Source organism: Neovison vison, chromosome 6 (assembly GCF_020171115.1).
Source record: "Neovison vison isolate M4711 chromosome 6, ASM_NN_V1, whole genome shotgun sequence".
Lineage (NCBI taxonomy): Eukaryota > Metazoa > Chordata > Mammalia > Carnivora > Mustelidae > Neogale > Neogale vison.
The window spans coordinates 11,696,089-11,708,722 of NC_058096.1; the positions used below are offsets into that span (position 1 = coordinate 11,696,089).

Consider the following 12,634-nt stretch of genomic DNA (forward strand, 5'->3'; position numbering starts at 1 on the left):
ATGTCTGCTCCCTCGCCTTCTGCCAGTTGCTTTCTGAAACTGATGACAAACATGTCACCATCGGAGGCTCTCTCAAAGGGTTTGCTGCGCCTCTGCCGCTCCCTGTCACCAATCTGGGCCTCCCTCGGGGCTAGGGGGCGAGGCTGCCGGAGAAAGCTGAGGTGGCTGAAATGCAGCTGGGCCCCTGGTGGGGGACTGGTCCCGAGTCTGTCTTTTCTCAGTGCGGCTCAGAGGGGGCCGCCCGAGGGCTGGGCACAAAGGTCAGAGATTTTCCAGGAGGCAGGAAGAATGGGTTCATCTCTCGCCACAATTCCTTTTCCAGGACATTCTAGTCCCACCAAGACAAGCCAAGGAGGAAGCACCTTTGCTTCCTCCAAGCAGGTATTGTCCCTGGCAAGGCTGCCTCTGACTATCTCTTGAACTTCCCGGGCCTCCACTGCCTTATTCAGTAGGGGCAGGGTGGACAGATAATCCCCAAGTTCTCTTGCCTCATGAGTAGGCTTTAAAGAGAGGATCTGGCACTGGTGGTCTTTGTCCCGGGTGTGGCCCACCTGCGTGCTCTGTCCTCTGTGGTCATTGACCAAGGCCGAGTGAAGGAGAAACGCACTCCCTTTGCTTTCCATCCAGGTGATGTCCTCCCGGAGCACCAAGCAGCCTGTAGTGTGTAAAGATGTGGACTATTGACCTAATCGTCCTGTGCTCACGCCTGAGCTCTGGCCCTTCAGCTGGACACAAAGGGGAAAGTTCTCTGAAGGAGCAGCTAATGCCCTGTGAACAGAAAGAATTTGGCTTATTTCTGATCGGGCATTTCAGCTTTTAAGCTGGGCTTAGTTCGAAAGGACAGAATGGGAGGGGCTTGAAGAAGTCATTTGCGGCATCTCCACAAATAACGAGGCTAGCCTGTGGGTAGCTCGCGGTTCATTTTACTACTCCTTTTCTGCACCTTAAATGTAGTAAGATAATCTGGACCTTGCCTGAGAAAAAGGATGTTTTCCTTTCAGCTTAAACCTGCGTGAAAAAAGTGAATTTGCGTTTTAGAAAAATATGACGTTTTTAAAACTTTTGCTTCTTGAGCCCACTTCCATAAAGGGGGTGATCTTATTGGAGATTTGCTGAGCGTGCAGAAATGGAAGGGGTATTTCATGAGGAGGACCGTGCCTTCTGGAAGAGATGCACTTTCCTAACAGATGTGCTCTGTGCCGTGGTGAGAAAAGGCATCGGTGTGGCCGCTCTTACTAGGCATCCCCTTGCCCTCAGCAAGTACATGAAGCATCCTTGTGTGGTGAAAAAAAGGAAAAACCTTTTTTCTTGCTGGTTTCCTTTATACTCTGCCTTCTTTAGGCTCCAGGAGTTCTAGCTAGGGGACTGAGGCTTTGAATATTGGTGGTTAACTTGGACCCAGTCTCTCCTACATACTGGGGAAGTCCACAAAGACTGAGTGGGTGACCCTGAACTAGAGGGGTGCATGAAGCACTATTGTTAATAATCGGGCCTTTGGGAAATTGCTTTGGGAAATTACTTTCCATGCTTGGAGCGTACCTCTTCCTTGATGGGGGCACTTACCCCATATATTTCGCAAGGTTATATTTTCAGACCTGGTGTAATCAGCTTCCCTTAGAGGAGAATATCTGTAAATAGACCATCACTACGGGCTAGGTAAATCCCACAGTGCATTTGATCTACTCTGTTTACCGATTGCTCACCTGACCTCCCGCACTTCTAACAATGTAATTTCTCAGGGCCGTGTGCATTTACCGCTTAGGTTCCATTCTCCCCAACTACTGGGATTGCGTGTTCGTGGTTGGCCGGGTGCAGGGGTCTCTTTGGGCTGCGAGTCACGTGTTCCTTATCTTGCTTCTGAGGCCCGATGGACTTTTCTCAAGGAGACTCCCTTATTCCTTCTCTTCTTCCCCACTGGTCCCTTCAAAGACCAGGTTAAATTTGTTCTTCTGCAAAAAGCTCGCTTTGGCTAAAATCAAGTGAGGTGGCCACATCAGCTAGCTCTTTTGCACATGACATAGCGTTGCAGATCTGAAACATCTACAGTTTACCCCATACGTGTCTAGGCTTAAACACCATACCTGCTCCAGGCGCCGCCCTGCTACAGACTTATGTTGGGAGGTCTAGCTTTCATTGCGGACACTGTACATAATTACCTTTTTTCTGTTTCATCCTATAGGACTCTTGGATGCTCGCTGATGCAATTTTTCAGGATGTCATCTTATAAGGAGCGCGTCTGCTAATCTTGTGTAGTGCCACGGCCGAGAGATGCTATGTGTAGACGGATAACTTAAATATTTTGATGAGACCCATAACAGCCCAGCAGGTCCTGGTTAAATGCATTCATAATCTTTAGCCATTCTAGAAAGCATGATTTTCTCAGTTAAGTTAAAAAAAATCACATATATTATTACCTTTTCTCTAAGGTATGGGTACTTACTCTGAATTATAAAGAGAGACTGGAAGCAGGGAGCCCATCCACCCATTCTTGCCCTGTTCTTTCCTGTGTCTTTTGGAATGACAGTGGCATATGGTGATGGAGTAGAGACTAAAGGGAGAACTGTTTATTTCTAATCTCCCAGAAATATATATATTTTTTCAGGGGGTATCTGATGAGATTTTGACTTAGCTGTTGAGTTTTTACTTTGGGTTCCTTGTCAAGAAGCAACACGAGCAAGGATGGGGATTCACTAGGCAGAAAATCCCCATTCAAATTTACTTTTAAATTTTATTCATTTATTCATTTTTCCCCATTCAAATTTACTTATTCCAAAAGCCTGTGACTTTTCTGATGGCAGAGTCTGGGAAGAATGAGAAGCTCTTTTCTGAAATGGGTTGGTGCGTAAGAGTTTCTCTCTGCCATACCCTCTCCCACCTCCTCCTTGAGGAAACAGACACTTAACCAACATGGTGGGGACCATTCCATCCTTCCAGTATTGGGCACCACTCCCTCCCCCACAACATGTTCCCCAGATGAATGCTCCCCATTCTTAAGTGCTTACCTACCTACCTTAGATAAACCAACATGGATACAATGAAGTCACCCCAGGTTTTCTTTCCTTTTCTGCAGATTAAAGGGATCACTTTCTCTTTTATTAACCCCCTGCCTTTAAACAGTGGTTGGATTTCATTAATAACTATGAAATGTTTAAAGATTGCACATGAGCAAGTCAACATTCCAAATTCTTTATAACATCACCAGTCACCCAGAGGAGCTGTCTTTGCCTCTCAGAATGATGTCCGAGGTCACAACTTCCTAGGAGAAACTTCCAACCTTGTGGGAAGAATGGGGAAAACCTCATAGCTAGCTGTATGACACTTTTTAAGCCTCTGTCTGCAGAGTTGAAAAATCCCATCCTTTTGAGAGGGATGTTGATATACAAAATAATTTTGTGACCAGTGTGTTTTAAACTCATTTTTAGAGGAAGAAATAGTCAAGAGGCCCATCTTGGCTCAAACAGGGAATTCCTGAAATTGACAACCACCCACTCAGGTAGGGTCCTTAAATTTCTGCCCTAAGCCTGAACTAGACAAGCAGACTCCTGTTCATTAGATCACTTTACAAATCAGGAAGCCAGCTTTAAAAACTTGGAACTCTAGTCACATTTAACTACTAACCTTCATCCCGAGAATCTGAGTTCACCAGCGCACTGAGACTTTTTTTTTTTTTTTTAAACTTTATTTTAAGTAGGCTCTGTCCTCAGTGTGGAGCCCGGTGCGGGGCTTGAACTCTGGACCCTGACATGAAGACCTCAGCAGAGATGGAGAATCAGAGGCTGAACTGACTGAGCCACCCAGGTGCCCCACCAGAGCATTTTTATTAACAAACAAATCAGAGGAAAATGTTAGGTCTTTAAATGTTTTATTTTGTTGATTCTTCAGAAAGCAACGAAACAGAGTTAGAGATAAAAGAAAATGCCAGTTAAATTCGGCTACTACCAACAACCAAAAACCTTAAACAGAGACTTCAAAGCAAGCTGCCGAAAGATCATAAAATTATCTCGGGTGGAATCATTTGTGAACGACTGTAACAAATCAAGACCGGTCATCCAGGCAGTTCTTCAAACGTAAAGCTGCGGGAAGACCTGCCCAGAGCTAGCCCTGGGCAAAGACCCCTCGTGCAAAGGGGCAGCGCAGAAAATGCCATCCCGCAGTTGCCACCGCAGCGGGGACCCGCCGAGCCTGGGGGGGTGGTGTCTGGGGCTCAGGTCCTCTGCGTCTTTTAATGAGAAAGTTAATTAGCGATCGTGCTTTCAGACAAGACTGGCGGCGACTGCGAAGTGCCCTGTTACCTATTTTAGTAAACCGAGAACACCACCTGCGTCAAAAGGGGTTGGTTTTTGTTTTTAAGCAAGCTCAAATGTTGGTTACGCTACCTTTGGGGAGGAGGAAACAAAATGGTGAATCTCAAGTTCTAAGCTGTCTTTTTAAGAAGACCCCAGGATTTAAAAGTGAATAATCTTTGCAACAAAACACCTGCTTATGCGATTCTCAAAAATTGCACTCTAACAGCCACAGTGTAAAAGCGGACCGACTTCCCAACCCAGCACATCCAAGGACGCTGGAGTTATCTACACCTCCCGCGGCACCGCGAGGCCAACCGTCCCGCCGCCGCCGAGGGTCAGTCCGTCTGCTAAGCCCCGGACCATCTGCGCGGACTAATTGGTCTTTCTCGTCTTCCTGAGGTCGGGCAGCCTCCTTTGACAGGGATTGGCCGGTGGGAACAAGGGTGTCTGTGACCTCTGGCTGGGGAGAAGGAAAAGAACCCTTTCCTGCCCGCGGAGAGCAGCCACTTGGCCCCTGATTGGGCAGGTGTCGCCTCCTGGAGCCGTGGCGCTAAGACGGTCCTACCGACGCACCCAGAACAAGGCAAAGCCACCGCGCCGTGCCCTAAAATCCGCACCACCCCCGCGAAGCGCGCGACTCGAGGAACCAGGAGAGACGGGAGCTGGGCAAGAGTGGGCTTGGGACCGCGCATTTGCTGCCCAAAGCAGCGGGAATCCACTCAGAACCCCCAACGGCCCCCGACGCTCCGTCGAACATCCGCTCGCGTCACTTTCATTTCCCCGGGGTGGAGGCGGGGAAGGGGGCGTCCCACGGTCCCTTCCTCCGGGCCGGAAGGTTGGACGTGCCCTCCGTGCTTGGCTAGCCTTCCCCGAGTGCAGGGCGCGCGGGCACGGAGAAAGCGGGGAGGCGGGAGGCCGGGCCTAGGTCGCGCACCCGGCCCGCGCGGGCCCTCACTTGGAAAACTGCGCCTGCACCGCGGCCAGGCCCAAGCCGGCGGGGACGAGGTGCGGGAACTTGCAGACCGCGCAGGTACAGAGGCCCGGGCCGCCCGTGCCGCCGCCCGCGCCGCCGCCGGGAAGCGCGAACTGGCCGCACGGCGGCTCGTCGAGCGCCAGCGACAGGTACTTGGCGGGGCGCAGCGCGTCGGGAGGCCCCACGGCGCCAGGCGCCAGCAGCACGGAGCCGGGCGCGGCGGCCAGCAGGGGCAGGCCGGCCAGCAGCAGGCGCGGCGCCGCAGGTCCGGCGCCCTCGCCCAGCGCGCGGCGCAGCTCCTGCAGCGAGCTGCCCAGCAGCAGGATGTAGTTGCGGGCGAGCAGCAGCGTGGCGATCTTGGAGAGCTTGCGGCCGGGCGCGCCCTGGCAGTGAGCCGCCGAGTAGGGCAGGATGACCTCGCGCAGAGCGTCCATGGCCAGGTTCAGGTCCTGCATGCGCTTCCGCTCGCGGCTGTTGATCTTGCGCCGCAGCTGCTGTTGATGCTCCTCTTTGGCGTCCGCCCGGGAGCCGCCGCCCGCGTGCGCGCCGAGCCCCGCTCCCGCGCCCAGCGGCTCGGCGGGCGCCTCGGGCTTCTCGCGCGCCGCCTTGGGGAGGAGGGGGGTCGCCGTGGAGGAGGAGGACGTGGAGGAGGAGGAGGAGGAGGGCGGCTGCCGGTAGCCCACCAACTCGTACAGGGAGGCCCCGAGCTGCACGTCTCCGGGCCGCTGTGGCCGCAGCATGGTCGCGGGGGCCGCGTTCACGCGCGCCTGGGAAAGCGCATAGTACATCTGGGGGGCGGCGGGGGCGGCCGAGGGCGCCCTTCAGGAACGCCCCGGGGTGGGCCCTTCGGCAGGCCGCCCCTCCCCGCGGACCTGCGCGCGGGGAGCCGATGGCAGGGCAGCAGTCGGCTTCCGACCCCTTTAAACCCGGCTTGGGAACCTGCGGGGCCGCGCGCCGCCGGGCGCAGCCAATGGGGGCGCGAGGCCGGGCCCAGGCGCGTGCTCATTGGCCGCCCCCCCCTGGGCCGGCGCGGAGGTGCGGCTGGCACAGCTCAAGAAGGTTATTGTGAGCGCCAGTGCCAGAGTCACAGGACGCCCCCCTCCCCCGGGGCGGGGGGCGGGGAGGGACGGCGCCTTTTGGGGTGAGACGCTGTTGTTCCTGGAGGACTGGTTGCACTGGTGAGGCTGCCTCCTCCTCCTCTCTGCCTCTGCTTTATTGTATACGCGTGCATATTTGCACCTGTAGTCCAATGCAAGTAGCATGATATATACTGTCTTAACCATTGCAGTTAGGCAGTTAGCCGTATTAGGTACATTCACACTGTCGTGCAGCCCACCACAGAACTCCTCATCTGGCAAAACTGGAGCTGGGTGCTCAGTGAACAGTGACTCACTACCTACCTCCGTGCCGCTCTTGGCGACCACCAGGTCTCTTCGGTCTATGCGTCTGACTACTCGACCTACCTCATTTAAGTGGAATCGTAAAGCATTTGTCTTTAGGGACTGGCTTATGTCCTCCAGGTGCATCCATGTTGTTAGTATTTGCTTCCTTTTAGGGGCGCCTGGGTGGTTCGGAGGGTTAAACCTCTGCCTTCAGCTCAGGTCGTGATCTCAGGGTCCCGGATTGCGCCCCCCCCCCAGTCGGGCTCTCTGCTCAGCAGGGAGCCTGCTCCACCTCCCCCCACCCCCCCACCCCCTGCCTTCCCGTGTCTGCCTCCCTGCCTACTTGTGATCTCTCTCTCTGTCAAATAAATAAAATCTTAGGAAAAAAAAAAAAGATTTTGCTTCCTTTTAAAGGCTGAAGGATAGTTCGTTGTGTGTGTACACCCTATTTTGTATACCCATTTCTCCTAGATGGACACTTGGGTTGATTCCACATTTGACTTTGGTGAACAATGCTGCAGTGAACATGGGAGTAAATTTTTTTATTATTATTTTAAATGTGTGATTTCTGGCCAGGTTTTGAGGACCACATTTCTAGGCGCAGGGACTAGTAGTATGAGGATGGTTACGGCTGGTCTCTCTGTCTCCCCTTCCTCTGATGGAAAGGTCTTTAAGGGACTTAGGACCTTTGGGGGTCAGGTACCTTCCTCCCCCAAAAGGACGAGTATTCATTCTACCAATGACTCAACTCTTGTTGAAGCAAAAACCACACAGAAATTTACCTCTTATCAGAAACAAGTGAACAAACAAAAATTCACCCACACGCTCATATCTGTTGAGGATTGGACTGTATCTTTCTCTTCCCCAAATGACATTACTTGGTGGCTCTGGAAGTTTTCTGCCCTAGTGCCTGAGGATACTACTGCAGCCTGTCACCATAGGCTGGCAAAGTGGCACAGGGAAGAGCGCTTTGGTATCGAAACCCCTACCACCGGCTAGCCTTCTGTGGCTATTAAAATCTAAATAATTAGGATGCCTGGGTGGCTCTGTTGGTTAGGCATCTGCCTTTGGCGCAGGTCATGATCTCAGGGTCTGGGATGGAGCCCCATGTGGGGCTCCCCGCTCAGGGGGAGCCTGCTTCTTCCTCTCCCTCTGTCCCTCGCCCCGCTCATGCTGTCTCTGTCTCAAATAAATAAATAAAATCTTAAGAAAAAGCTAACTAATCAAAATGAAATCAAGTTAGAAATTTAATTCCTGAGCTGCGCTAGCATTGTGCAAGCATTTAGCAGTTCCAAATGGCTAGAAGCCATCAGCTGGGACAGCCTTCATCACAGAAAGTCCTGTTGGACAGTGTGATGTCAAGGATAACAGAGAAAATGAGTTTTCCATATTGGTCCTCTTTGAGGTAAGAAGAGGGATGTCTGTCCACCATGGAAACTGATTTCAGCTCTAGGAGTCTACTGACTGGCTTGCTAATTTCAGGGCTGGTTTGTTCCCACTTTCTTCCACCAATATTTGCTCTATAGGCTCTCTCTGATTCTGCTTCTGACCTCTAGCTCTGTCTACGACATCCTGCCCATGCCTTGGTTCAATGCTAGTATTACTTTCTTTTTGAAGTCTTGATGATTTCTCATTTTCCCCACGTCTTCTCATTTTTGACAAACCATCGATAGTGGGTCCCAGATAGTGGCCTAGATTGTGTTATTGAAGATCATCTCCGCATTTGGCTGTGCTTGTTCTGAGGGAGGGGACAACCTGTTCACTTCTGTATCCTTCCAAAGCCCAGGGCAGTGCTTTGCCACCACTGTGTGTCCGGGGGATGTCGAGGCATGGGTCCGAAATCTTCCTGGCTCACAGGCTCATCCCTTGAGATGCTCAAACTGCCAAAATGTGCTTTAATCCGGGAGTTTCCTGTAGGTTTCATGGAGAGGGAAGAGACAGGGGAGGAGATCCCAGCCCTCAGGAGGCCTTGACTTGACAAAGTGTTGGAGAGGTCATGTGGGAAGAAAGACAGAAGCCTGGGGGGGGGCGGGTGGTTGTGGATTGGAGAGGGGGAAGCTGAGTCTCCAAGCAGGGATGTACTAGACAGGAAGGAGAGAGACCAAGCAAATTAACCTCAGAAGTTCCAAGCAGGTAAACAACTCACTACTCGTTTGAGAAGCTTTCTGCTTTTCAAAGCATGTTTACAGACATCTGATTTTCCCCGAAACCCTGTGAGCTGAGCATCTTAAAATATCCTTGCTATAGGTGGTATAACTGAAGCTCCCCGGGTGGGGGGGGGGTTAGTGGGTTTCTGGGGTTGACAGTGTGCCTTCAGACAGGAGAGGCAGAGCTGCACTATCAATGGCTAGCTTCCAGGAACCCCTTCAGCTGGACCAGGCTTCCAGCAAGCCAAGAAGAGGCCATGATGGGGAGGGTTGGCGACTATGGGAAAGGATGGAGGGACCGACGTAGGTCAAGCCAGTGTTGATGAGTTCTTGGGTTCCATCCAAGTCCCTGAATATATACATGTGCATATTTGCACACCTCAGTGAACTCTGTCCTAGCTTGCGGTGGTGGCTGTGCCCACCTTCACCCTGAGACCCCTCTGTCCTGCAGTCCAGCTGCTGTACCATATTAGGGCATTCTGCCTCTATCCCCATGCTAGGCAGGAGCCCTAGGGCCATATCCTGCCAGCAGGAAGAGGAAGTGAGTGAGAAAGACAGAAGCTAATGCCTGGAAGAGAGTGGCCAGACAGCACCCTGGACATTTTCCATCCACAGGCAGGGGTGCCCCAGGAATCAAAGAAATGGAAAGACGCAGGCTGCTCTCCCCCTCAAAGGGCCCCTCTTTACTGGGGGTGTCCCTGTTAGTAGCAGGCTCTTGACCTCGCCACATTTCTGTCTTGGGAAGGAGAACTCCCTTCCCCCGGCCAAGGACACTGTCAGCCGGACACGCCGGTCAGTGCGCACAGAAGTGCTCTCCATGGAGCCCTAAAGAGGGTTCTGGGTGGCCGTGCGGGCCCAGCATGGGCACAGGATTTGGCGCTTGTTGAAACTGGTGACTTGGACGGCCCCTTCTGCTGGACCGGAGCTCCGGTGGCATGCAAAGTGTGACAGCTGGCAAGGGCCAGCAAGTCATTATAGCTCCTGGCAGCGGCCCTGTGGGCTGTCTCGAGGGGAGGCAGCTGCTGTGGCCTCCCACATTCGGGACATACTTGGGGAACAACTTGCATCCGCCATAACAACCACTCTTGTCTCTGCCTAAAGGGGTGTGTGTGTGTGTGTGTGTGTGTGTGTGTGTGTGTGTGTTAGGGACTCTTTTCACCCCCAGGAGATGTGTGCGTTGGGCTTCCTTTTCCTTGTGTAGAAACCTAAAGCGTCTCCCGCCCGTTCTTCCAACCCTGCTGGCCACCCTCTCTTTGGGTCAAGGAGTTCGAACCTTTGAAATGGCAGACAATGGAGACCCGAAGCCTGAGTGAGTGTGTGAGGGGAAATGTGTGTTTGCGATGTGACACCATCCATCCCCTCTCTAAGTACAGACAGACCTCGCCCCTGCAAAGCCTGTCCACCACTCAGAGCTTCCTGTTGTCACTTGAAAGACTGTCCTCTCCAAGAAGGGCAGTAAGTATGAAAGGTTGTCTTTGCTAAAACCTGCTGTTTAAACTGGCTGGAGCGTGGACCTATAATCAAATAACAGAGGCCACTTTTTAAAGTGCTACATTCTTCTAAGATGGGCAGAATTCTTTGGAAAATTTAAGTGACACGCGAGGTGTTGAAATTTACACCATCTCTCTGAGAAGCGACAGCCACACCTACTGTGCCTTGGGTTAGGTTCCATCCTGATACAGCTCTGTCTGGAACAGCAAAGACAGGGAAGGTGTTGCAGGGAGAGGGGCGCTCAGCTTCCTTCTGGGTGGAGGAGGGGGTGGTTAGTAGCAGAGAGAGAGAGAAAACAGGGGCAGGGGAAGGTGGATCACCTTTTGCTAAGTGTTCTTGGATGGCACAGAGCTCCTTAGAGACATTTCGGTCCCTCTCACCTGGGACCACCTTGGCAGAATCTAAGACACAGTTAGACACAGTTCAGGCTAAATAAAAAATTCCTGCTGGGAAAATTGGAAAGAGCATGATTTTTTGCTCATTTTCAGAAGGGAGCACGGGTTAGGTGAGTTGTTACAAGATGACAGGATGCTTATAGTGACTTACGATATTGTTTCAAAGCTGTGTCATCGTCATAGTGGTCCTCACTTTTGGTGTGGAAACATGTAGCGCCATGATAGTGTTCTCTGTTTTGCTTAAAACGCTAATGATTGTCAGTGTAGTTGGTGTATTTCACAGCTATCATAGGGAGGTTTGTTTTATTTTATTTTTTAAAAATGTCATTTGGACCTGATTTTAATAAACTTGACTACTGAAGATTATTTCCAAGTCCAAATTTGTCTCATGACTTCTCTTGTATGTGGGAAAATGTTGGGAGAAAAATGGGAAAAAAATCAGAGGGCATCCGAGCATTTTTCCAGATTCCTTTTTTTTTTTTTTTTCAGATTCCTTTTTAATAACAAAAGATTGATTTGGCTGTTGGTTGAGAGAGCTCAAGCAAATGGGCGTATGGGTGTTTGGGTTTTTTGTTTTTTGTTTTTTTTGATCTTTTCACACTCAGGGTGACCTAACCAAAATAGAAATTCTCACCGCTTCTGGGAGGACCGAATGCTGAAATTCTACATGTCACTAAGCTCTGTAAGAATATCTGTTAATACCTGTCCATGCGTATTCTAAAAGAACTCTTTTTCAAAAGGAACTTTAGGTCATCGTTGTGGAAAGCAGGATAAGGAGAGAAGTCACATCGTTTTTGTCTTAAGGACAACTGGAGGGGCGCCTGGGTGGCTCGGTGGGTTAAAGCCTCTGCCTTTGGCTCAGGTCATGATCCCAGGATCCTGGGATCAAGCCTCGAATTGGGCTCTCTGCTCAGTAGGGAGCCTGCTTCCTCCTCTCTCTCTGCCTGCCTCTCTGCCTACTTGTGATCGCTCTCTCTCTTTCTGTCAAATAAATAAATAAATAAATAAATAAAATAAAATCTTTCTTTCTTTCTTTCTTTTTTTAAAAGAACAACTGGAGAGATCCTGCCACATCAAAATCTGAAAGTACGTTGGCAGACCGGGAGGCAGGGACATGGAACGTGATTTGCAGCCGTCCTCTGAGTCCGCGCGCTGAGGATAACTGTGAAGGAAGATACATACATTATTAGCACAGGCAACTCGATGCCTGAAGGGTTGGTTTGGGGCAGAACAAAAATAATTCTCCGAGTCTCCCTAAAGTCAGTAGCTGAAGCCAAATGTTCCAAAGGCTTCCATTGATACAATGAAAAGAGACAATTTGCTTGGAAGGCTGTGGCTAATTTATAACACAATGTCCAATGTCATGGTTAGTTTTGTTGCAAAAATTTGGCAGTTGAACCTAGAGTCTCAGGCAGCCTGAAAGGATGCGAGCGGTTCTGGCTATAGCATCTCTCGCTTGCTAGATGTTCCAAATGGTTCAAACAAGCCCTTTCATCGAGACGCGGGGCCAAGTGTGCTCAAAGGAATGAGGGGAAACAAAGGTGGCTCTGAAGTCATTTCCCCGCACTGGGTCCAGCCATCCGGTTTCACTCTTTCCCCATTGAACGGGCAGAATGCGACAGGAAGAGCGGGGATAAAGAGAACAAATAGGCCGATGTGTTTGGGGAGAGAATGGGGAGAGGCCGGGGCACTGAGCTGCTATACTTTCATTCTAGGGTTTCAGAAAGGAGTGAATGATGAATTATAGAAACCTGAAAGGTAATAAAATATGGGTCACTGAAGCGCTGAGGCCAAGTTCCGAAAACACCTGCAGAGACAGAAGGTTCTGGAAGTCAGTGTGGCCCTGCCGTCGCCCGGGCAGACACCCTGCCTGGGGCACAGAAGGGGACTGTTTTGAAGCTCACCTGTTGTTTTCCCGTTGGCTCGCCGTCCTTCCCCGGCTGTAAGAGCCAGCGGCTGG

The 12,634-nt window shown here is 51.2% G+C and overlaps 1 protein-coding gene across 1 annotated transcript; it reads right to left on the minus strand.

The window, feature by feature from the left end:
• Positions 1-5,237: 5,237 nt before the first annotated feature.
• Positions 5,238-6,074, minus strand: OLIG1 (oligodendrocyte transcription factor 1). The gene has a single exon (XM_044254954.1). It carries the CDS (start codon positions 6,045-6,047, stop codon positions 5,238-5,240), a length of 810 nt encoding a protein of 269 aa, XP_044110889.1. The 5' UTR covers positions 6,048-6,074.
• Between the last annotated feature and the right edge of the window lie 6,560 nt (positions 6,075-12,634).

Excerpts from the sequence above, each read along its gene's own strand:
- OLIG1 (XM_044254954.1), bottom strand. The coding sequence starts at position 6,047 with ATGTACTATGCGCTTTCCCAGGCGCGCGTGAACGCGGCCCCCGCGACC.